Genomic DNA, 25,857 nt, shown 5'->3' with positions numbered 1-25,857 from the left:
CTAAAGTGGAAAGCAGTGAGATAAAGGAGTGCTCTATTCAGCTGTGAAAACACTACAAATCTAAATCATGAATTGATTTTTTTAATCTCTTGATTGCCAGAAAAGATTCAAATAAAATTTCATCTCAGTTTAGTTGTCATTTGTAAGGTTCTGATTAACAGCAATGTGGAGCTGCTTTGGATTTTTTTTTTTTCCCTAGTGTATTGACTAATTCATTCAGGTTAATTTTTTTGTGTGAATTACCCATATTTTAGTCTTTTTTAATGAGCTAGTTTTTTTTCTTATTAATTTGTAGAAGATCCTTATATTTTCTGGATGTCAATTGTTTATCAGTAACACATTTTATAGACTGTGTGTGTGTGTATGTGTGTTTGTGTGTTATATCTTTTGTGTGAATTGCCCATATTTTTGTATTTTATATTCAGTCCCTGGGTCAGGAAGATCCTCTGGAGGAGAGCATAGCAACCCACTCCAGTATTCTTGTCTGGAGAATCCCATGGATAAAGGAGCCTGGTGGGCTATACAGTCGTTTGGTTGGCAGAGAGCCAGACAGAACTGAAGCAACTTAGCACACACACACACACACACACACACACACACACACACACAATGTCTTTTATTAAGAAAAACGATGTTAAAATAGTCAAATTTATCAACTACTTTAAAGCTTCATATATTTTTTGTCATAAGAATTTATCCTCACCTTCCCATAAGAAGAATGTTCTTTGACTTGAAAGTTTCTGTAAGAACAGGGGGTTTACATTGGTACCAGAATGCAGTTTGAATTTGCTTTATTTTGATCACTAATGAATATTTTTAATTGGTTATAGGCTATTCATGATATTTCTTTAGTAAGGTTTCTCTTCAAGTTCTTAATTATTTTCTATTGGTTTATCTTTTTCTTATTACTTTTAAGAGTATTTTTGTGTATTTGGAAATCACTCTTTTTTTAGTTACATGTGTTGTAATTATCTCCTTTAGGGTCACAGTCTACCTTTCAGTTGCTTATGGTGTCCTTTGTTGAGAGAAATTCTTGATTTGAATGTATCTAACATCATTTTTCCCTTTACTATATGGCAAATGTGAATTCTCTGATCTGAATTAGAATTCTTGTCTTCTACACATTTTATAATTTTACCCAAATTTTTAATACAGCTGAAATTGATCTTTGCATGTGGCAATAAATATGATTTTCCCATATGGTTAAACAATTATTCTAGCATCATTTATAGAATAGTTACTTGTTTCCACACTTATGTTCAATAGTAACTATCATAAATCAAGTTTCCATATAGATGCAAATTTGTTGGTCTGTTTCTGAAGGCTCTTCTACCCCATGGGTCTATTTCTCTGTCTCTACCACAATCAAAGTGACTGAGGAACTAGAACTTTATAATAAATGTTTCTATCTGTTAGGGAAAAATCGCCTACATGGATTTGGGAAGGAGAGGTTCAGAATTTTCCTATTATTCTTGGCCCAAGACTCTCACATATTTTGGTTTTAGACTTAGCTTGTCAAGAACCAAGAAAATAATGTTGATGATCTTAGATTGCATTAAGTCTATTCAAGATTTTGGGGAAAATTAACAACTTTAGGTTAAGATCTTATTTATGTTCACATTATGATCTCTTTATACATAAAATTGCTTTAAAGCCTTTTGATTAAATTTAATAATTCATTCTCTAAAGTGTACACAGACATTTATTAAATTTTAAGTCAAAGCAATTCTCTTATTAATCTTATTAAATTTTCTGCAGGTTCTTTTAGATTTTCTATGTAGACAACCATATTATACATATGAATGAGAATTATTTTTCTTTTTCCCCTCAAACAGCCTCTATTTCATATACCTGTGTTTTTTCTCCTCTTACTACCATGTGGTGAGGGAAGAATTATACCAGAATTGAATTGAAGTGGTGAATCTAGCCAAAAGGTTAAATCATATTGTACCTTTGTAAAGTTGCTGCCCTTAAGTGAAATGTTTTAACATGTCACCAGTAAATTTGGGGATGCTATAGGTTTTATGGAAAATGTTTCTAACTGATGGTAGTACATTCACTTACATTCCTATTATTCTTAAAAGTAGTAAGTATTACTGTTGTTGTTAATCATAAAAAAATGCTAAAGTTTTAGAATGATTTATCTATATCTTTTGATATGGGTACATGTTGTTCATAAAAAAATTATTATGGAGAATTTTATTAATTAATTTCCTGCTGTTAAACCAAGTTTATATCCCTATGATAAATTTAAAAGAAATTGTCCTGGTATTTCTTAATTTTTGGTTTCAGCATAATATTGTCTTTAGGATGTTGGTATCTGTAGTTTTGAATAAATATAAACCATTAAATTTCCTATCTTATTTTGCTCTTGTCCAGATTTTCCCTGAAAATTCTTAATATATTTGGACTTAATCCATCAGTTTTTTCCCAAGTCTCTAGATAAGTTTCTATTAGATCAGAACTCTATTTAGAGGTATTGTCAGAACTCACAAACAACGTCTGAGTCTGGTACTCTCTGCTACTGCTAAGTCACCTCAGTCATGTCCAACTCTTCATGACCCCATGGATTGCAGCCTACCAGGCTCCTCCGTCCATGGGATTTTCCAGGCAAGAGTACTGGAGTGGAGTGCCATCGCCTTCTCCGCTGATACTCTCTAGCAAGATGCTATAGCCTACTTATGCACATACACTCAGGCACTCTTACAGATATGTATATTTATATCTCAACTTATGCTTTCTACAATATAAATCAACATTTTGTATTGAAAATATTGCACCTCTGCTTAGCCAGTTAAAGATGAGATATCTGCTGAGTATATCAGCTGATTTCAGAAATATAAAATCACAGATAAGGATTTTATTTTTCTGTTGTACCTTAACCTTGATTTGCCAGGACTGACTTCTTTATATCAAAAGATCTAATGCTAAAATCTGAAGCATAATTTTTGTAGCTCAGAGGCCCACCGTCTTTAAAGATACTTGGTATGGCACATAAACAGCCCACCCACATAAAACACGGGGTGACAGACTAGCATTAGCATTCTGAAGACCCCGGATTTGCCTGTGGATACTTAGGCTGGCTATGACTTGAGTAAAGTTTTAATGGCTTGCTCTGCTTGGGATTGTTCTAAAGATACTTGTAAAGGTGTTCATGGCAATCATGACAGGGATTGTGATGGGTTTTCTTGGCTGAAGAACTGTCATTACAGAGGATAACGACGTCAATTCTGGTGAAAACCTGCCACTTCTTTATGTTAATTAAAAGCTGTGCTACCAAACCTCTTGTGAGAAGAAAACAAACACCAATAAATGGAGCTCTCTTTGTTTCCCTTTTGGCACACAATGAATTACATGGCAAGTGATAACATAAAATTCACAGGAGCAATCTGGAACAACAAGAGGTAAAAAGAAAAAAAAAAAAACAAAAAACCTCACAGGAGCAACAGGATGAAGGGTATTTGTTTGGGTATTAGCAAGTGCTTTCTTTCTGACTGTTTCCCAGCTGGCCTCTATCTATGAATGCCATACTATCGTGTTACTGGAGGATAGACTTTTGAGACTTGAATTTTTCACCTCAGTTTTTATAAAATTTGATTATTCCTAAAAGCGTGAAAACATATATATTAAGTCAGGTTGCCTATATAAAGATTCCAAATTATAATTTTGTCCACAACTGCACAGACACTCAGAAAATGACTGGTGATGCTCTGATGTTTTAAAATAAGCAAAGTCTAAGTAAATTATGTTTAATAAGATACCATTTTAAAAGTCCTAGTTGCATTCAGATGCTGATTTGTATATATGTTAACTGTGTAACTCAGGTCCATAAACACATTTATAGAATTAGCATCTTTTGAACACACTTTTTTTTTTTTAATTGAAAAAAATGATTGTAAGATGTTTCAAAGACAGGCATACCTTATTTGTGTGTGTGTGCTTTGCTTTACTGGACTTTGCAGATACAGTGTTTTATACAAACTGAAGATGTGTGACTACCCTGTATTGAGCAATTATACGAGCACCATTTTTCCAACAGTGTTTGCTCACTTCATAGCTCTGTATCACATCTTGAAAATTCTTGCAATATTTTGATCCCCTCACCAAAAAAAAAAAAAAAATCCTCTGAAGGCTCAGATGATAGTATTTTTTATTTTATTATTATTTTTTTAAGTTGACAAAATTCTTTTGAAGTATTTTTTAGCAAGGAAATATTTCTAATTAAGGTACGTACATTTTTTTAAGTCACTTAATACACTATAGTATAGTATAAACACAACTTTTATGTGCTCTGGGAAACCAAGACGTTTGTGTAACTTGCTTTCTTCCTGTTATTTGATTTCTTACCCTGGTTTGGAACCAAACCCACAATATCTTCAAGGTATATCTGTAAATACATAAACACATGTCATCTCTGAAGCCACTAAAGAGAGTTGGGTACTGTCTCTTTTGGATAACTTTTCTATGGATTTCTACTTTCCATAGAATGTGCTTTAATGGCAACATGTCAAAAGTTATCAGGGAAAAACCATTAGGAAGTAGAAGTGCTGCTGAGCTGAGTCCCTATTCTTGTGTATTTCACTGTAATGATCAGCATGGTATGCCAGTTGGAAGCACAGTCTTCATGCTTATGACTAACAGCAGAAAATAGTTTAAATAGGGATGAAGAGCCTGAAGAATAAGATGAAAAGGCAAGCTTAAAGCATTCACTTTCTTTTCCCAAAGAACCTGAGTTTATGGTATAATTAACCATGTATTTTGAGATAAATGATTTTCCCAAGGATCAGAAAGCTTTAATTGCATGTGGATTAATTCATGAAAGTTTATAAAGAAAAACACTCTAAAGAAAAATGTACCTGCATGAAAATGAATGTGACCTTCAAGAAGCAAACCTAGCATTAGCTATGCTATTTGAGATTTGGACATTTACGTAAAATGTCCAAACCTCAAAACAAAATGTACTACTAGATTAAGTGTCTAAAAGCCTGCAAAGATTATTTAAATGTAGTAGAAAAAATAATTCACATAGAGGGCTTGTCTTATTAATTTTCCAAATCTCATCATTGATTAATTTTTATCAACTGTTTTTCAAAAAAATAACAAAAAATATAAGATAGTTTCAAATCAAGTAATTTCATATTTTGATGTTTCAACCTCTTAGTGTGTACATTGCATTGATTTGTCACATGCAGCTGCCTTTTGATAAATCCATAATAAAAGAATCTTATGATTGTGTTTGCTCAAGATGAGCTGCTGGTGACACTTGTTCACTTAAGACGTTTAAAGATGTCAGGCATGTATTGCATCTTATTCCTTTTAGTGATTACTAAGGAAAAGGGCAAAATGACAATGTTAGTAATTAGAGATCTTGGAATTACTTATTATTTTCAGAAAATATACATCCTAAGAGTGAATAATGAAAGCTCTGCTTGACCTGCTAATATTCTTTTCTGAAGGTGAAAATTTGAAAGAGGTGTTATTTATATATCTTTTTCCTAGATGTAATTTCCATCAAGTGTCATTCAATACTGATTTTTCTTTTCTGTTTTCTCCACACACAGTTTTAAATTTCAGTTATATTTTGCCTCATTAAAATGAATAGAAGGAAATAACATAGAGTTGTTTCCCTCTAAAAATCAGAGATAAGTGCTAGAAAAATACAAGCTACTTGAAGGTTATAAAATATGAATAAGAAGGGTCTCTGTATTATTTTGTCTTGATATATTTAAGTTTAATTTTCTTTGTTAATGACAAAGCATTTTATTTTTGAATGTATTTCATCTTGAGGGAAATAGTTTTTTTCTAATGTATTTTCCATCTGATCATCAAGTATCTTTTCCATGATCTCGTTTTATCTTCTGAAAACCGTCAGAAGTGAAAAAAAGGACATAATTTGCCATCTGAGAGAAAATGCCTTAAGATACTTTTTAAATTATGAAAAATGCTGACTGAAAATTAAAAACAGATTTTGAAATAATATATATTCATAAATATTGGCAGCTTATTCTCTACTCTCAAATGAACAACATGGTAGGGGTTTGTTTGTGTTTCAAAGAGACAATTTAACAATATTGTTTCCCTGTTTTACTAGAAAAATTAACACTGGGTAGGCTCATAATAACAGTATTAATAAATTCAGATCATCACTGAAGGATATTAATAACCTGATTTGTACTGAAATATGGAACAAAGAAATATAATGAGAGGCAGGAACAGCAAGTTTTACATATCAATCATAAAATACCACAGAATAATTTTTGTTATTCATACTTTTATCAATTTTTTCATTCCCATTCTTTCTTTCATTTACTGATCCTTAATTATATATCAGAATCTAAGATCAGTACTAAGCATACAAAATATATTAGGACAAAGTCCTTGAGCTCAAGGAATTCATAAGTTACTGGGAAGGAGTTTAAAATGAATTTAAAGCAATATGATAACTGCTATGTACAGTAATTTTCATAAGGAGTTGGGGAAGATGAGTAGAAAGAGAAAGAGAATGAGGAAGTGCATGAAGGGTACAGAAAATGTTTCATGGAGAAAATCATCTAGAATCAGATCCTGAAGAATGAGTAGATTACCATCAAAGGGATGATAAACTCTTTGGAAAAGCCCCTGATGCTGGGAAAGATTGAGGGCAAGAGGAGAAGGGGTCGACACAGGGTGAGATGGTTGGATGGCATCACTGACTCGATGGACATGAGTTTGCACAAACTCCAGGAGATAGTGAAGGACAGGGGAGCCTGGTGTGCTGCAGTCCATGGGGTCACAAAGAGTCAGCCATGACTGAGTGACTGAAAGACAGTAACAACAGAAAGAAGTGATACTCTTGACAGTTATAAACATTTCAAAATCTGCAAAGGTTTTATTGTCACTGGAGTATAAAGTACAGAGAACTGCTGAGAGGTGAGCTCTACTTAGGAATTTGGGTTTGACTTCCACAGACAATTGGATTCCGGAAGCATCTTAAGTAAGCATTACAGTCAGCTTAGTGTTTCCAAGTGTTAGTTGGTGGTGGCATCAAGGAATAATTGAGAGAAGATTTAGGTGATACTCAATTTGTAGAAAGAAGTAAACTAATCTGGATGTTGAACAAAAAAGGGCATCTCAGGATACTTCCCCAGTTTCTGACTTGACTTATTAGGGCATGATGGTACCATTAATCAAACTAGAAGGGTTAAAAAGAGGAAAAAGGCTTTCAAGAAGAAAGTCATGAATTATTGATCAGTATTTGCCAATTACCTTATATGTTTAAGATACCATGTTGTGCACAAGAATACAATGGGATATAAGGAATGTCTGATTATTTTTTTCGGTCTAGAAGGGGAGTAGCATATAATTTAGCATGTAAAATTTCAGAATAGATATCCGTGCTTCCTAAGTTCTTTAGTCGTGTCCAACTCTGCGACCTTGTGGACTGTGCTCCTCTGTCCATAGCGATTCTCCAGGCTGAATACCAGGGTGAGTTGACATTTCCTACTCCAGCAGGTCTTCCTGATCCAGGGATCAACCCTTGTCTTTTATGTCTTCTGCATTGGCAGGCAGGTTCTTTGCCACTAGCGTCACCTGGGAAGCCCCCAGAATAGATATGATAGCTTCCAAGTTGGTGGTAAATCCCAACTTTATTCGGAGAATGAACAGATATTATTTACCTTAAAAGGTGGGAAAATAAGTGCATGATTTTATAAATGAGTAGAGGAAAATAAGTCTGAATGAATGGATTTTAAATTCAAGCAGAAGTCTTTTTTAATTTATTAATTTTTAATCGGGGGATAATTGCTTTTCAATGTTGTGTTAGTTTCTGCCATGCATCAGCATGAATCAGCAGTAGGTGTACATATGTCCCCTCCCTCTTGACCTCCCTCCTCCCACCCCATCCCACCCCATCCCACCCTTCTTGGTAGTCACAGAGCACTGGGATGAGCACTTTGCATCATACAGCAAATTCCCACTAGCGATCTAGTTTACATACGGTAGTGTATATGTTTCAATACTGCTTTCTCAATTCGTTCCACACTGTCCTTCCCCCACTGTGTTCACAAATCTGTTCTCTATGTCTGCATCTCCACTGTTGACCTGTAAATAGTTTAATCAGTTATTAATGTTAATTAATACATGATATTTGTTTTTATCAGGCAGAAGTCTTGAGTAGTGGGCAAAAATGGTATCCAAGAAAATCATTATGCTTTTTCTTATAGGTAGGTGATATAGGTGGTATTTATGCAGTTAGTTGGAAGTAGGAATAACATTTAGACTCTGAAAGTAACCCAAGTAAGAGACAGAGTGTATGTTAAAATGAGTTGACATTTCTCTTTTTAAAGGGTAATGCTGCTTTCAGAATTCCAAGAAACTCATTTTAATGGAGTAAAAGAAATGGTAGTTAATAATTTACTTTTGCCAATATGATTACTCTGCCCCTTCCCCCAAATAATGTTTCTGTCAACTTGTAGGGGCAAATTTATTTCCACTTGTAGTAAGGAGAAATGAAAAGAGGTATAGTGTACAGGTTTCAACATGTCTGAGAAAAAATTATGTAACTGTGACAGTTAAAAATTGAAGGCACCCGAGGATCATTTTATTTGGAGCTTCATTTTACAAATAGCAATTGAGGAGGAAGCAGGGTTTAAATACTTGTCAGAAATCAAAGAATGACTTAGGAGCTGATTTGGGGATAAAATGAAACTGTTCCCTATCCCGTCTTTTACTTTACCAATTTAGATCTGAGGTGGGCAAGGAGGGGTGGCAAGAGATACAAATAAAGGAAAAAGAAACCAAGGTGTGAAGACTGCCAAAGAATTAGAAATATTCAGTATGTGTGTGTCAGTCACTCAGTCATGCCTGACTCTTTGTGATGCGAAGGACTGTAGCCTGTCAGGCTCCTCTGTCCATGGAATCCTTCAGGCAGGAATACTGGAGTGGATTGCCATCCCCTTCTTCAGGGGATCTTCCCAACCCAGGGATCAAACCCCGGTCCCCTGCATTGCAGGCCAGTTTATTATTTGAGCAATCAGGGAAGCCCAATAAGCATAGGTTTAAATTTGAAGATAATGAATAAGAGGAATCCTCCTGGCCCTTGAGATCTATATAAACTTGCCCTGAACCTCACCCCCGTTCTACTGCAGGAATTTAAAATGCTGCCTAAGTTTCCATTAATTGTCATGGGAAGGAGGTAGGGGGACAGATACTCCGTTCTCTTAAACTTTTTCGCCTCATGTATTATCTCTTCTGTCCCATATTGATCTGGTAGTGGCATTTATACTCTTCTTTGTCCCTTTCAAATATATATATATATATACATACATACATATATATGTATAATGATCATGGTAGATTTTATTGAAAAACTGAAGGCAGTAAGAGAGCTCGCTGGCAACTGTCTAGACAAATAACAATAGAATTTACATGTTTCTACTCCTGAGTTTGAGTGAACTCCGGGAGTTGGTGATGGACGCGAGGTCTGGCGTGCTGCAATTCATGGGGTCGCGAAGAGTCGGACATGACTGAGCGACTGAACCGAACTGAGCTGAACTGAACTCCTTCTTAGCTTCCTTTCACAGAGTGCTCCAGTCTTTCTTGGTTCCTGTGTTCGCTCTCCATCTGGGTTTTCTCTTTTCTCTTCTTCTTTCTGGTTCTCCAGAACAGCAAGCACTCTGTGCCAGACCCTAGCCCCCTCCTTTGAAGCCTTTCTGGCAGCATATAGAGACCCTTGTGAACAGCTCTCTTCCTAGACAGCTTTCTGCTGCTGTGTTCTCCATCCTACTTCCAAACCAAAGAAAACATTTATTTATTCTACAAATTCAGACAGACATACCAATGAATGTCTGTATTATACAGATAAAGTGTTAGGAAAAGGAACCACAGAATTGAAAAAGGCCCCTGATCTCAAATAGAATAATAACAATAATAAAGATTTAGAAACTCTCTTTCAATTTAATTAACAAAAAATGTATATTCATTTAATAGCACACAGGATCAAACTTGAAGATAATGAATAAGTAGGAATATTTTTGGCCCTGAAATCTAAATGAGCTTGCCCTGAACTTCAGCCCTATTTTAGTATAGCAATTTAAAATGCTGCCTAATGTTAATGAATATTTTGTTTATTTAAGTCTCCTAATAATCCCATGGATTAGATACAAGAGGTGGTTGATATTACTCAGATTCATTCACCTTAAGATTTTAGGTTGGAATTCTTACCAATACAAGACTAAGGTTTCACTTTGAGAAGAGAAATATTCTAAAGAACGATGCCTTTTACTACTCTTTTTTTAAACTTTTCCTTTGATTTTTAAATGGAAACTAAAATCCTGATAGAGTTTATGACTGTTTTACCTATTCCAGTTATTCAAATGATGCATTTCTATTATATCCTGCGCAAAGAACTAATAAGTATAAAATAGACAAAAAGATCATAGCAATCCATCCATTTTAGTTACTAAAGGGTCTACTATGCATTTTTGTTTTATTTCCAGTAATGTTAACATTATGATGAAGTCCAATTAAAAGTAAGATCATGCTGGACATTTTTTAAGAAGAAACTTTTTCTCAAAGCTTATTTAGCCATCGATTGATCTTAACTGGTACAAGCAGCTACATTAAGGAATTCCTTGACTTAGTGAGAGTTTTGATTAATAAAATGCACCTACTCTTTAAATTCAAGAATATCTTTTCAGTGTCTAAATTTCAGATTTTAAAATTCAACATGAGGCTATGTTACTTGAAGCTCTGACATTTGGGAATAGAGACTTCACATAATAATGAGTGGACTTATGTTGGGACATAAACTCTGTAGACACAATGTGTATGTCTTCTGTGTTTGACTTTCATAAAGGAAATTGATAGAGGGAATTAAGGAATATTGAATTCTTACATAAAAACAGGTACATTTTATCCTATTTAAAACTTAACCTGACCTGTAAGGTTGGCATTGCCATATATGTATTTGTATCTATGGAAACTGGAGTTTGGAGAGATTAAATAGCTTGCTCAAGGTCATTTAGATGGAATAAAGGAGCTGGGATTGCTTCCCAAGTTGACTAATTTCAAAGTATATAGTGTATTCATAAGAAAACCTGAACTCCAAGATTCTAACCTGATCATAAGGTATTTAAAATATCTGATTAGAGCTTTTCATTTTTCAGATGTAGATAATCTGTTATCAAGTGTCAGTGAGAAAAATTAAATAAATAAAACTAAAGTTTCAAGGCATAGAGGTATCTTTGCCTTGTATGTATATATTTATATATATATGTATATATATATATATTACTGATCACAGGTTTTTCTACACAAAGCCAAAACCCTCAGTAAAATATTATCTGAAATTAACCACAATAGAATTCATGAAGCTGGTCAGTGGCTGTAGAGTCACTACATCACACAGAATTTTTTTTCACTTACTATCAAGTTGAGGAGCTGGGAGTGCCAGGTGTTTTGGGTTTCCTTTCCTTGTCCTGTGTTGGCCTTCCCAAAGGATACAAGGAGGCTAATAGTTGATAATGAATAGCTTATTAGAGTATTGCATTTATGGACAGCCATATTTGAAAGGATATATAAATTTATTTTTGTTGATTTTTTTAATGGTGGTGGGGGGGGTTATTTTATGTTAGGTATTTGTAAAGAATAGCATCCTACCCTAATAGCTTATATCTAAAACTGTTTTTATATATAAAGTAGGACCACAATTCATATACTCTGTCTTCTTTCTACCAAAAAATATGACACTGTTATTTTATTTTGAGGCTAGAAATTATCGTATGAATGAGAGCCAGTATTTTTTGACCATGAGGTTTGCCTGCCTCATTTTTCCTGTTCATTACAAAAATTGTCTTTATTTTCTCTACATCTTACAATATTCACATTAAATTATCTGAAATATCCTTTAGCACCTATATAGTGAAGCAAAACTGACACTCTGCCCTTTTGAACAATCCTTCCTAAAAGCAATAAACCAAAAAATATTTATTTAGTCATTAAGTTTAAATGTACGTACATATTAATAAATGTCTAAGTTATGTTCCTTTTTCTCTGTTATTTTGTCTCTTTTCCTTTTTGGTATCCATGGTTTCTATAACTTAAGTTGTGAGAATTCATCACACATTTTTGTTTTCCCGAAGTGAGGGTAAAGCAGATCTGTACTTTTTGTCCCAAATAAATGTTGACTAATGGTTATATTACTGGTGGCTCAGACGGTAAAGAGTCTGCTTGCAATGCAGGAGATGCAGGTTCGATCCCTGTCTTGGGAAAATCCCCTGGTGAAGAGAATGGCAACCCACTCCAGTATTCTTGCTCAGAGTAATCCATGGACAGAAGAGCCTGGGGGGCTACAGTCCATGGGATCAGAGTCAGACATGACTGAGCGACTAATGCACACGCACAATGGTTAGATTTACCAGGGAACATATATGGTGCCAAGTAAATTTTTAATTTCAAACAAACAAGTGATTTTTAGAATAACTATGTCCCCTGCAAGTTTGTATACTTATACTAAAATATGATTTTATGTTTAACCAAGCTTCAAAATTAATTGTGTCCAGTATTTTAAATTACTGAATCTGGCAACCCCGCCAATAATCTGGTATTTGTAGAACTTTCCTGTTCATGAGAAATCTATATTTATACATTTTTAAATTTTTCATACTGTGAGAGTTTGTTTCTTGCTCAGATGGTTTTTATTCTTCCTCACTGATTTCCTTTTAAGACCATCCTTGTTGCTTATTTACTGATGCCCTTTTGACTCATTTTGGGACAAAAAGTGAGAGGATGAGATTAATTTTCTCATTATCTGGAAGTCTGAAGCTAGTTAATTATTTATGTTATGCAGTTTTCAATTAGCCCCTTAGATGGTATGATTATACATTTATTTCTTCAAGAATATTTTCTTAACAAAGGCACCAATATTTTTCTGTTGATACTTAGAACCGAGACCTTTATCAGGTTTTCATCCTCAATGTAAAATTAAACATTTGATAACATTCTACTTCCACTAATATATTCTGTACTAAGTTACTATATGTGGCATTCTGTTTCAGAATAAATTTTGCTACTATTCATCAATTATGTTTCTGGCATCTTATTTGGGAAGATTTCAAAATTATAAAATAATAGAAATTAATTTTTGAACTCTGCACATGGATATATATCCCATCTGTAAATTACATACTATGTTAAAATGCCAAAGGAGTCTCTCCTTGAGAAATGGGACTATGTACTCTAAAATATTTATTCAAATGCCACCCTCCACAATCACAAAATCAGAGTTTCATCTAAAACTGTCATCTTACTTCCAAAGACTTATTTCTGAGAATTGTTCACTAACAAAAATAAAATGTTTTACAAAATATCAAAAGAGAAAACTCCTTAAAGAAATAATTGCTCTAACTGTGTGAAAACAGTTAAATAAATAAACAGTATGTCCTACATAGCCTCTCTAAGAAAAAAGAGAACAAAACAAAAAAGCCAACAACAACTACTAAAATCCAGTACGAGGTTAACAATGGTGGATAGCTTTTAGTTTACAAACTAAAATCTGTAATCTTAGGAATTTACAGGAGCAGAACCTTATAGATTTACACTTCGAACCATAATATAGATGGAACCATGTAACATATTTTGAAAACAATTTCTTCCTCCATGATTCAAGGTGGAAGATGTGCATTACTGTTTTATGTAGAGTCCTCTGGTGATTCTAGTATATCTCCCCATATATACACTTACTTTTAAGGAATTTAAATGCTTTCTGTAATTTCTTAATGGCACTTTCTTCATTGCTTATGGAATCAATTTACTTTACACTGTTCTTCATGATAAGTAGAAGCAGCTTCACGTTGAAGGAATAAAATCTGTGTTTGTATTTGCACTGTATTATCGAGGTGCTGTTGGAGCCATTGATGGAGAAGTTATGACATTCTTACACCAAGATGTTTGAATAAGATTAAACCAAAAGGTAATAGAGTTTATTTCCAAGGGAATGATTTCATTCATGTAAAATTACAAAAGAAAAAAAGGAGGCTGTGTTTTTTCATCATCTTTAACAAATGTCTTTGCATTTGATTTTTGGAAAAGAAAATCGTTTTATTTTTCTCAGTTAAATTAGAACTCTTGTCATCCTGGAAAATCAAATGGCAATAATAAACAAAAGTTTAGATAGAATATCATTCAACTGCCTGAGCATGTGACCTCTTGAGACAACTGTGATCCCATATAGAGTCCACTCTAATGAGTTCTAGACATTTATGGTTTTAGATTGAGCCTTAATTTCACAAAAGTCAAAGTAAGGCGCCCTGTTCTCTGCAGTTTGATCACTCTAACTAAAGGTGGGAGCTGCTTGTGGGTGAATTGCTAAATGCCCTATGAAACCCATGCCTTTAAACAGTTAATACTAGACTACATTAGAGCTCACCGTCCACATTTTCATTTCAACTTTGCTGCTTGTAGAAAGAACTGAATATTGTAACATATCCCTACTTCAGATTCACTTACCTGAGGATAAATGAACAGCAAAGAGATAGATATTTGTTCTGTGATCAGAGGGTTACAGTTTTCACTCAGTATGAACTTTTATGAATGAGATCATCTTAAAAGGGGTCAACATGGTGGGACTGCAAAGAGTTAGACACGACTTAGCAAGTGAACAGCAACTAATGGTGGGACTTAGATTTACCCTTTTTGGTCCTTCACGACCTTGAACTCTTTTTCCAGGTTTTCTCTTTTTATTTGTTGTAGTCCTATTTTAAGTTTTCCCATTCTTAGAAGAATATTTAATGCATAAAAATAGAAATGAAAACTACTGTGTCTGTCCATTTGCTTATACTGACTCTTGCATTCTTGTTGCCCTCAGGCACTGAAGGAGCAGTGTTCGGGCACTCTGTTGAGACACCGCACATCAGAGCAGAACCTTCCCAAGACCTCAGGTAAGTCCTGGCCTCTCCACCTGTGTCATAGTTTCCATCACTGAGGATGGCCCTTGATATATAAAGAACCGAAGTAGAAAATATGCTACAAAACTGTATAAGGAGTTGACACTCCCTGTCTACATGGTAAATAGATAATCAGCCATCTGATAGGGGGCAAGAACATGTGAGTTACCATTCTATCCTTCTGTATATTTTTCCTCTACAAATGTACAATGGATATAAGATAAATATATCAGACAGGAGAAGTGTGGAAAAAGAAAAGAAAAGGCAGTTATGCAGGATGTTGACAGGAGGACTAATACAAATCGGGATTTCAGAAAATCTGATGTAGATAATGAAATATATGGCACGCACAGGCATAAAAAAGGGGAGGCAGACAATGAGAGAAAGCTATAAACAGTCAGAGAAGGTTAAGTAGAGGGCAATACAGAAACCAAAGGAAACAGTCATCAGTAAAAGGCAGAACTTAACTGCCCTATGATGGACTCCTTAATCTTATATATCTGGTGAAATAAGCTCTGTCTGTCAGTCTGAGAGGACAATTTTATAGAGTATTCTCCCCAGAATAATCATGGCAATCACTGATAAAAGTTAAAATACTAAAATTAGCCTATTGTTTAGATAACAACTTATTTATTGTTCTTAATTCAAGAAATAAGTTATATTCAATATATATTATATAAATTGTATATAAAGTTATATATAACTTGCAGTGGTATATATTGTATATTATATATATTTGCAATATATACATATATTAAAATTATCATACCTTAAACCAATACAATATTATATTCCATCATTAATTTCAAATAGGTAAATAGCATACGGGATTTCCCTATAGCCCAGATGGTAAAGAATCTGCCTGTGATGCAGGAGACCTGGGTTCGATCCCTGGGTCAGGAAGATCCCCTTGAGAAGGAAATGGCAACCCACTCCAGTATTCTTGCCTGGAGAATCACATGGACAGAGGGGCCTGATGGGCTACAGTCCATGGGGTCACAAAGAGTCAGACACGACTAAGTGACTAACACACAGAGATAGCATAGATAGCATACTAAAATGCATTTCCTATGATATGAAAAAAAGACAACCTTACCGATATTAAAAACTAAATTACATATTTAAAATCATTTTTAAAGCTAAATTAAAATATTAACCTGAGAGAGAGTATTTGTCTTGAAAACACAATAAAATATTGAGCAAAATACTCATTGTATTTCATGAAGAGCAGGCTCAGTGCTTCGTATGTGGATGAGTGGAAAAGATACTCAAATAAAATTAGAAAAATCAAGTTGAAAAATGTTAATGAAAAAAGTCACACTTTTACGACAGTAAATTTTGCAGCCCTTATATTTCTGTGATAACAGTCTTTTAAAAATGCGGCTTCTCACTAGGTGAGTAGCGCAGATTTAAACAGCTAGTTAATAACAGAGAAAGTGGCCCTCCTCGTGTGATCAAAGCATTTTTAATAAGACAAATATGAAAATTATTTACTTTATACTGAACCCCAAGGATTTAGGATTTTGAAGAATATGTGAAAACAGTGTTTCATAGTATGTTATAGTCTTGATTTATTATTCTATTCTTAGTTGGCAGCTCAACATTTTTGTATAAATTATTTTTTCCTTTTCTGCTTACAAGGTTGTGTTCCCACTAGAACAGGAACTACATCTTCCTTATTTATCTTTAGTTCAGTAACAGCCAGGCACTCTATCTCACACATAGCAGTGTGGTTAAAATTTGTTAATTATTAAAGCTGAATAATGAGGATACTAAATGTCTATCTATAAGGAATGTCGTATCATTTGTTATTGTATTACTAAGATACATGTGAATAACATTCAGTTCAGTCAGTTCAGTTGCTCAATCATGTCCAACTCTTTGTGACCCCATGGACTGCAGCATGCCAGGCCTCCCTGTCCATCACCAACTCCCTGAGCTTGCTCAAACTTATGTCCATCAAGTCAGTGATGCCATCCAACCATCTCATCCTCAGTTGTCCCCTTCTCCTCCTGCCTTCAATCTTTCCCAGCATCAGGGTCTTTTCCAATGAGTCAGTTCTTCACATCAGGTGGCCAAATATTGGAGTTTCAGCTTCAGCATCAGTCCTTCCAGTGAATATTCCAGACTGATTTCCTTTAGGATTGACTGGATGGATCTTCTTGCAGTCCAGGGACTTTCAAGAGTCTTCTCCAACACCACAGTTCAAAAGCATCAATTCTTTTGCATCAACAGCTTTCTTTAACTCTCACATCCATACATGACATGACTACTTGAAATTCCTACTTTTTTGAGCTGTGTTTTACCACAGATACCAGAGTTTCATTCAATAAAAATTTTAACTACTAAGTTCTAAAATAAATGTTTCTTTTTTGCCTCTAACATTTTAGTAATTATGTACTCATTTCACAAATTTCATTATGAAAAGCCTATTGCGAAAAAAGAAGAACCAATTGCTATTTTAATTACCTTGCTGACATGTCTCAACTTTCATAAGTATGGATGTGAATTAAATTATAATTAGTACATCATATTTCTGGCTTTTTTTCTAATTATTCATAAATTATTTAAACACTGAGCTAAGCTAGACTTATCTGCTAGTGCTAAAAGCAGATTGGCAGCCCTCAAGATGAGTGGTACGGATATGAATTCCAAAACTGAAACTGAAGCAAAGCACAGTAATGATGGCAGTATTCAATTATTCGTTTGTGTACTGAAGATTAAAAGCAGTGTCTGAGAAGATCCTTACAAGCCCTGCTGACAATTTTCAATTCAGGGCAATAAGAAATACCCTTAGTTGACACCTGAGTCTAATCAACACGGTGACATTAGTTGACCAAGTAAATGTGTAATTTAGGGAGTAAGAAGTTATGCTGTCCTTGATTTTGTTTTTGTCAAGAATAAAAGACTTTAGAAAGAAACATTTCAAAAAATTTATTATAGAGTTTAGGTAATATTTTGGTGTGGATATGTAGTTCAGTTCAGTTCAGTTGCTCAGTCGTGTCCGACTTTGTGACCCCATGAATTGCAGCACGCCAGCCCTTCCTGTCCATCACCAACTCCCAGAGTTCACCCAAACTCATGTCCATTGAGTCGGTGATGCCATCCAGCCATCTCAACCTCAGTCATCCCCTTCTCCTCCTGCCCCCAACCCCTCCCAGCATCAGAGTCTTTTCCAATGAATCAACTCTTCGCACGAGGTGGCCAAAGTACTGGAGTTTCAGCTTCACCATCAGTCCTTCCAAAGAACACCCAGGGCTGATCTCCTTTAGAATGGACTGGGTGGATCTCCTTGGAGTCCAAAGGACTCTCAAGAGTCTTCTCCAACACCACAGCTCAAAAGCATCATCAATTCTTCAGCGTTCAACTTTCTTCACAATCCAACTTTCACATCCATCCATACATGACCACTGGAAAAACCATAGCCTTGACTAGATGGACCTTTGTTGACAAAGTAATGTCTCTGCTTTTGAATATGCTATCCAGGTTGGTCATAACTTTCCTTCCAAGGAGTAACCATCTTTTTTATTTCATGGCTGCAATCACCATCTGCAGTGATTTTGGAGCCCAAAAAATTAAAGTCTGACACTGTTTCCACTGTTTCCCCATCTATTTCCCATGAAGTGATGGGACCAGATGCCATGATCTTAGTTTTCTGAATATTGAGCTTTAAGCCAACTTTTTCACTCTCCTCTTTCACTTTCATCAAGAGGCTCTTTAGTTCCTCTTCACTTTCTGCCATAAGGGTGGTGTCATCTGCATATCTGAGGTTATTGATATTTCTCCCGGCAATCTTGATTCCAGCTTGTGCTTCCTCCAGTCCAGCGTTTCTCATGATGTACTCTGCATATAAGTTAAATAAGCAGGATGACAATATACAGCCTTGACATACTCCTTTTCCTATTTGGAACCAGTCTGTTGTTCCATGTCCAGTTCTAACTGTTGCTTCCTGACCTGCATATAGGTTTCTCAAGAGGCAGGTCAGGTGGTCTGGGTATTCCCATCTCTTTCAGAATTTTCCAGTTGATTGTGATCCACACAGTCAAAGGGTTTGGCATAGTCAATAAAGCAGAAATAGATGTTTTTCTGGAATTCTCTTCCTTTTTTAGGTTGCTATAATTTATTTACTCAACAGCTATTTGATGAATGCTTAATATGTGACAAGGTTTGCACTAGTCTTCAAGTGACTTTTAAACATACATACATAGAGTTTCTTTATTTTTTTATATCAATTGATACTGGCTTTTGGCAGGGACATACTTGTTAACTAAACAACAAATAGTCATTAAGGATATCATAGCCTATTTGCCTGAAATCGACCAAGTATAAATGTTCTGTTTTCTTTTTTTCTTTAATTAATATGTAGCTAAATCATTGCAGTTCAATAGAATTTCTGCAGTCTTTGGTGAGAAGTGATAAAATGTATAATGTAATGCCCATTGTCCAAGGATTGTATTAACTTATCACTGTTACTCTTTTACCACTTTAGGCTACCCTGAGCTTTCTCTAGCTGCAAAGCACATGGTTTCTGTTTTCACATTTGTATTATTTCCTGCCCATTTGCACACCCTTTATGGTCTCTTCCTGCAAATTACATCAAACAAATCCCTCGGTCATCAGTTCTCCCAGTTCAAGAATAGGCAAGAATCTAGACTTTGAATCAGTAAAATGAGTTAATATTTAATGATAGAATTGGGATCTTTTCATCATTTCCATTCTCATATGTATATAAGTTAAAACAAAAATGTGAGGTTGACAGTCTCCTAATTAATCTTTGGAAACATGGAGCTTTAATTTGCATCATTCTTGTGTTCAAGGAAAAGCCACCAGTTATTAAATGGTATGGGTTTCTTCCCTGAGAGAATTTGTCAGTAAAGAGGTAAAATTCTTTGCTGGTATTTTTCTACCTATGAGAAAAAAAAAAAAAAAGTGATGATGAAGTAGTGTTTTTCTCCTCTCCCCTTCCCTTCCCCATAACTCTCCTCTCTTCCCTTTTCTCTTCTTCCCGCCCTCTCTCTCCTCCTTCCTTCCTTTTGTTCTTTCATTCTCTGTATGTATTTATATATTTGTTTAGAGTTAGTAGCAAATGTGCATGAGATGCTTCCCTTCACTTGAGAACTGGGAGTAATGATTGACAGAGGGATTTTTTTGATCTAATTTTCAGGAAGAGACTATGAAGGGTATGCAAATGGACAGGCAATAATACAAATGTGATAACAGAAACCATGTCCTTTGCAGCTAATGAAAGCTCGGGGTAGCCTAAAGTGGTAAGACAGTGACAGTGATGAGATAGTATAAGCACATATGTTCAGGTCACAGTTTGCATTGCATTATTTCTTAAAACACTCTTCTGTTCAATTCTCCATTTATTTCATCCTTCAAATGGCAAATAATGAGTGCCAACTCTATCTCTGGTACTGTGTTAAATATTTAGCAAGAACAAAATATATCATGCTCAAGTTCTGCTTAAGTTTGCATTTAGTAATTGCATCTTACAACTTAGAGTAAGAGAAGTCTGGATCATTTTCTCAGAATGTTGAGAATTCGAGAGATGCTGACCACTCATTTTCAAATTTGAGAATTGCAGAATACGTTAAAAACAAAATCTTGTTACATTTTTGGTATCTAAACACCAAAACTGAATTGCTTGGAAAACATAGGCAGATGAATGACTTCAGTTCAACATTAATCCTTCTCTCTGCTGTAATCCCTGAGTACCCACTATGAAAACTCCTCTGCAATCCATTACTGTGATTACTATAATGCTATAAAAATGAACACAATTGTTCTTCACTAATTCCAGAGACTAATGACATAGAAATCCACAAGTTATTCTAAGACACGTGGGCTTCATTTTTCAACAGGCCTTTTGTAGTAAAATGAATAAGTGTATGTTGTAAACTTTCCTCAGTGAAAGCTTGAAAATTTCAATAGAGAAGAAACTCAGGGCATCATTTAACTGTTAATATTCTGTTGCCAAAAGTCTACTTATATTCAGGTTTAGTGTGATTTGAGTTTCCTAATTTGAGTCCAGGGCATTCTAAAGGGATTCTAGGCTAGTCTGAGAAGTGGAGGGCAACTGGAGAAAATCAGTCCACCCAAAGACTGAAATTGTAAATGATCTTTTTCCTTATGATTTCTGGGCTTTAGTTTTGTTTCAATGGTTTCCCTTTTCTAGATTTGGATTTCCTCTAATTTTATTGTTTATTTTGTACACTAGCTTATTTGTGAGTTTTATATTTTGAATAAAATGGGAAATTATGTTGTGAATTTTCTTCCAATTTTCTATTGGAAAAAAGTCTCTAATTTATTCATATTTATATTTTTAGTAGACAAATCTAGAAATTATTCTTACAGAGTTTGTTAAGTATCTAATGTTATTTCTTCTGTATGGAAAGTCAATTTATTAAGCATCATTTATTAAATAACCTCATATTTTCCACCCCAAAATGATTGCTACAGCTTATCAAATATTAACTTCTCATATATACTTGCCATTTGTTTTAGATGGTATTGTGTTTCATTGACCAAATTTTCTATTTATAATTTTTATATCATTTTAATTAAAATACCTTTATATTAATTTCTGATTTTAAAAGGAGAATCTCCTACCTTACCTTCATTTAACAAATCTGTTAACTCTCATATATATTTTTCCTCAAAAAATATTTTGACATAAAGTTTTAAGTTTCAAGAGACTCTACTGAGATTCTTGTTGGAATTTTATTACATATGTTTGTTATTTTGACATATTCAAATTTTTATAAAATGGTAATACATATGAGTTTATTTTTATCCAGAAATACCTAAAACTCTTTAATTTCCAGGTAAACTATTAATATCAGATGTATTTTCTAGATACTCCTTTCCTGGAAATATTGTAAAATACAGACTTTGAATAATATAACATTTATATTAATATTGTGATTTAGCAGCAGGAATTACATATTTTTTCAGTATTCCTATATGTCATTAATATTTGTATTATAGTCAATAATCATCAAACATTAGCATCAATTAACATTTTTTTTATTTAGATTGTCATAGCACAGTTTGAGAAACTTTACCACCCCCCCCAAACTGGATAATCCTATAGGATCTGTGACCACACCTTCTTTCCCCACAGCTTATTACACACATTCTCAAGCATTCTGCACATTGTGCTTAGTCACTCAGTCGTGTCGGATTCTTTGCAACCCCATGGGCTGTAGCCCGCCAGGTGCCTCTGTCCATGGGGATTTTCTGGGTAAGAATATTGGAGGGGGTTGCTATGCCCTTCTCCAGGAGATCTTCCCAACCCAGGGAACTGAACCCAGGTCTCCTGCATTGCAGGCGGATTCTTTACCACTGAGCCACCAGGGAAGCCCATACTACATGTTAAGAGCATTTTACAGAAAGCACCAATACCCCCAGCTAGATTCTTCTAGTATCATTTTTCTCTATGCCTTTAATTATGTGTACATTTCAACTATCCATCCACCAATATATCTTATTTTTATTCATTCGAGCATAAGTTGTATAAATCTGTACACTTTTCCTTATCACTTCAGCATGTATGTCATTAACTAGCATTCAAGATCACTTACAGTTTCTTTCCTTTCATTGTAAAATAATTATGCAATGATATTCACAAAGCCTAAATGCATATTTGCTGGGTTTTTTTAAATGCATACACTTGTGTAATCCAAAATTTTGTCGGATAAAAACATCATCACTCAAGAAAGTTCCCTTATTTCTTTCCTGGTAAATCCCTACCATGACCCACCAGAAGCAAACTCTACTCTCCTTTTATTTTTAACCCTGTGTTAGGTTTGGAGAAGGAAATGGCAATCCACTCTAGCACTCTTACCTGGAAAATCCCATGGATGGAGGAGCCTGATAGGCTACAGTCCATGGGGTCCCAAAGAGTCAGACATGACTGAGCGACTTCACTTCTTTTAGTACTAACATAAATTGATCATAGAAGATGCACTATTCTTTGTAAGATTTATTTGATTCCACACAGTGTTTTTGAGATCTATCCATGATGTTGTCTGTATCCCTTCTGCCTTATTACTTATTGGCTGTATGAACATATAATATTTTATTTATGCATTTTCCTAATTGAAAGATGCATGGGCTATATCTAGCCATGTTCAGTTTTATATAAAAATGCCAGAACTTTCCAAAGTGGTTGTATCATTTAACCCTTTGTCAATGAAATTTCAGTTAACAGTCAAGCTAAGAAGAATTAATGAAAGGAAATCTTATTCAAGCCACACTAAAGATTATAATCCAGGAGACAAACTCTCAGAAGCCCTTGAGAGCTGTTCTGTCTGTCAGAAGGGGATGGCACAGTCATGTACATTTTCAAGACACAGGATATACTGATATTTTACATAAAGTTCACCAAAGACTAATAGTCCATTAAGTATAGTACAAGGGCCTTCCTTGGTGGCTCAAATGGTAAAGAACCTGCCTGAAGTGCAGGAGACCCAGGTTCAATCCCTGTATTGGGAAGATCCCTTGGAGAAGGGAATGGCAACCCACTCTTGGTATCTCAGTTGGTAGAGAATCCACCTACAATGCAGGAGACCCCGGTTCAATTTCCTGGGTTGGGCAGTTCCACTGGAGAAGGGATAGGTTACTCACTCCAGTACTCTTGGGCCTCCCTTGTGGCTAAGCTAGTAAAGAATGCACCTGCAATGTGGGAGACCTGAGTTCAATCCCTGGGTTGGGAAGATCCCCTGGAAAAGGGAAAGGCTACCCAAACCAGTATTCTGGTCTGGAGAATTCCATGGACTATGTGGCCCATGGGGTCGCAAAGAGTCAGACACGACTGAGTGACTTTCACTCAATCACTCACTCACCAGTATCTCTTGTCTGGAGAATTCCATAGACATAAAAGACTAGCTAGCTATAGTCCATGGGGTTGCAAAGAGTTGGACACAACTGAGTAACTAACACTTTCACTTTTCACAAACATGGGGAGCAGCAAGTCATTATGACCCCCTACAGATATGGGAAAAAATGTTATTCTTTTAAGAGGTTACATAGCTAGCATCACAAGAAGGAGAAACAAAGATCTTCCTATGGAGCAGGCATTCCCACCTTTGAGGTGCTCTGGTTAACATGAGGCACAGATGTACAGTGCACTTTAGGAACAGAGGGAGGAGGCCCAAGCTAAGAGAGAGAATTTTGCTTTTAAATTTTCTTGTCTTTCTTTAAAATAAAATTTTATTTCATCATCTTCCATCAAATATGAAAGAGAATTTCATGTTTTACATGTTCACTAATATTTAGTATTAGCAATTTTATTAATTCAAGCCATTCTGGTGGCTGTTCTGTGGAATTTCACATTATTAATTTGCTATTACTTGATAATATTAACGTTAATCACTTTTTCATATACATATGGAACAACCATGTATATCCTTTAATGAAGCATTTATGCAAATTTTTCTCCACGTTTTAAATTTTGTTTTTGTATTTTTATCTCTGAGCTGGATGATTATTTATATATCTAAGAACTAATCCTCTGATGTTACCCCTCAATATAGGGATCATATATGCATTTTACTGATGGTAATTTTGAAAGGCAGATTTTCATCTTGAAGATATCTAATGTATAATTTTAAATATTTCCTAGTTACCGCTTTTTGCGGCCTAAAAATGTTTTGCCTACTCCCAAGTCACAAAGATGCTTTTCTTTAAAAGCCTTCTTTTTTAGCTTTTGATAACTGTATGGCATAAATTAAGCTTTATTTTGTCCATATAGAGATCAATTATTCCAGCACCATTTGTTGAAAAGACTTTGCTTTTTCTCATTGAATCACTTTACTGACTTTGTCAAAACTCAGAAGCTCATACATGTAACTATTTCTGGGTCTCTATTTGATTCTGATTTTCTATTTGTTATCCTTAATGTCAGGTCAGCACTGTCTTATTTACTGTAGTTTTGCAATAGTTTTTAAGTTCTCCAACATCGTTGTTCTTTTTTAAAGATTGCTATGCAAAGAGTCGGACACGACTGAGCAACTGAACTGAACTGAACTGATGAATATTCTAAAGTATCTGCAGTAGCTAAATAATCCTGATAAAATGACTCAATCACACTAAAATTCAAAGACTTTCTAGGTAAAATATAGATTATTAGAGTGCTGATATTGAGTGCAATGGAGACCAAACATGTAAATTAAAGTTTTTTGGAAATATTTCCATTTCTTATTAGAGTACATTTCACAGTGCTGGTGGGATGATTAAAAGATAATCCATGTAAAGTTTTAAGTATAGAATAAGTTCCCAGTACTAGCTTTTAGTATATTACTATAAATAGATGGCTAACAAACTAATAAAGAACAGATTTAATGATGTTTTACAATGAATAAAATCTTTTCTATTTCAGGTGCTCTGTAATTTTATTTATTAGGTAACTGAGCCTCAGTGAGGTTAACTGGATTTAAAATTTCTAGTACAATCTGTGAGATTTTTATTCAAAGTCCTATGTTTAATTTTTTCATTAGATTGATGCAACTTTTGCATATAATAACTGTATCAGTCATCAAGACAGTATGGTACTGGCACAAAGACAGACATATAGATCAATGGAACAAAATAGAAAGCCCAGAGATAAATCCACACACATATGGACACCTTATCTTTGACAAAGGAGGCAAGAATATACAATGGAGTAAAGACAATCTCTTTAACAAGTGGTGCTGGGAAAACTGGTCAACCACTTGTAAAAGAATGAAACTAGATCACTTTCTAACACCGCACACAAAAATAAACTCAAAATGGATTAAAGATCTAAATGTAAGATCAGAAACTATAAAACTCCTAGAGGAGAACATAGGCAAAACACTCTCCGACATAAATCACAGCAGGATCCTCTATGATCCACCTCCCAGAATTCTGGAAATAAAAGCAAAAATAAACAAATGGGATCTAATTAAAA

At 34.7% G+C, this 25,857-nt stretch overlaps 1 protein-coding gene across 2 annotated transcripts in view; it reads left to right on the top strand.

The window, feature by feature from the left end:
* SGCZ (sarcoglycan zeta) overlaps positions 1-25,857 on the top strand; it is a 413,335-nt gene that overhangs the window by 373,276 nt on the left and 14,202 nt on the right. For both annotated transcript variants that reach the window (XM_018041802.1, XM_018041801.1), the window contains one exon: positions 14,843-14,915. In XM_018041802.1, the coding sequence (XP_017897291.1) occupies positions 14,843-14,915 (73 nt within the window). The remainder of the gene's footprint in view (positions 1-14,842; positions 14,916-25,857) is intronic.

This window comes from Capra hircus, chromosome 27, assembly GCF_001704415.2.
Source record: "Capra hircus breed San Clemente chromosome 27, ASM170441v1, whole genome shotgun sequence".
NCBI lineage: Eukaryota > Metazoa > Chordata > Mammalia > Artiodactyla > Bovidae > Capra > Capra hircus.
Note: the sequence above shows the minus strand (reverse complement) of the source record. Positions and strands in the feature narration are given on the sequence as shown.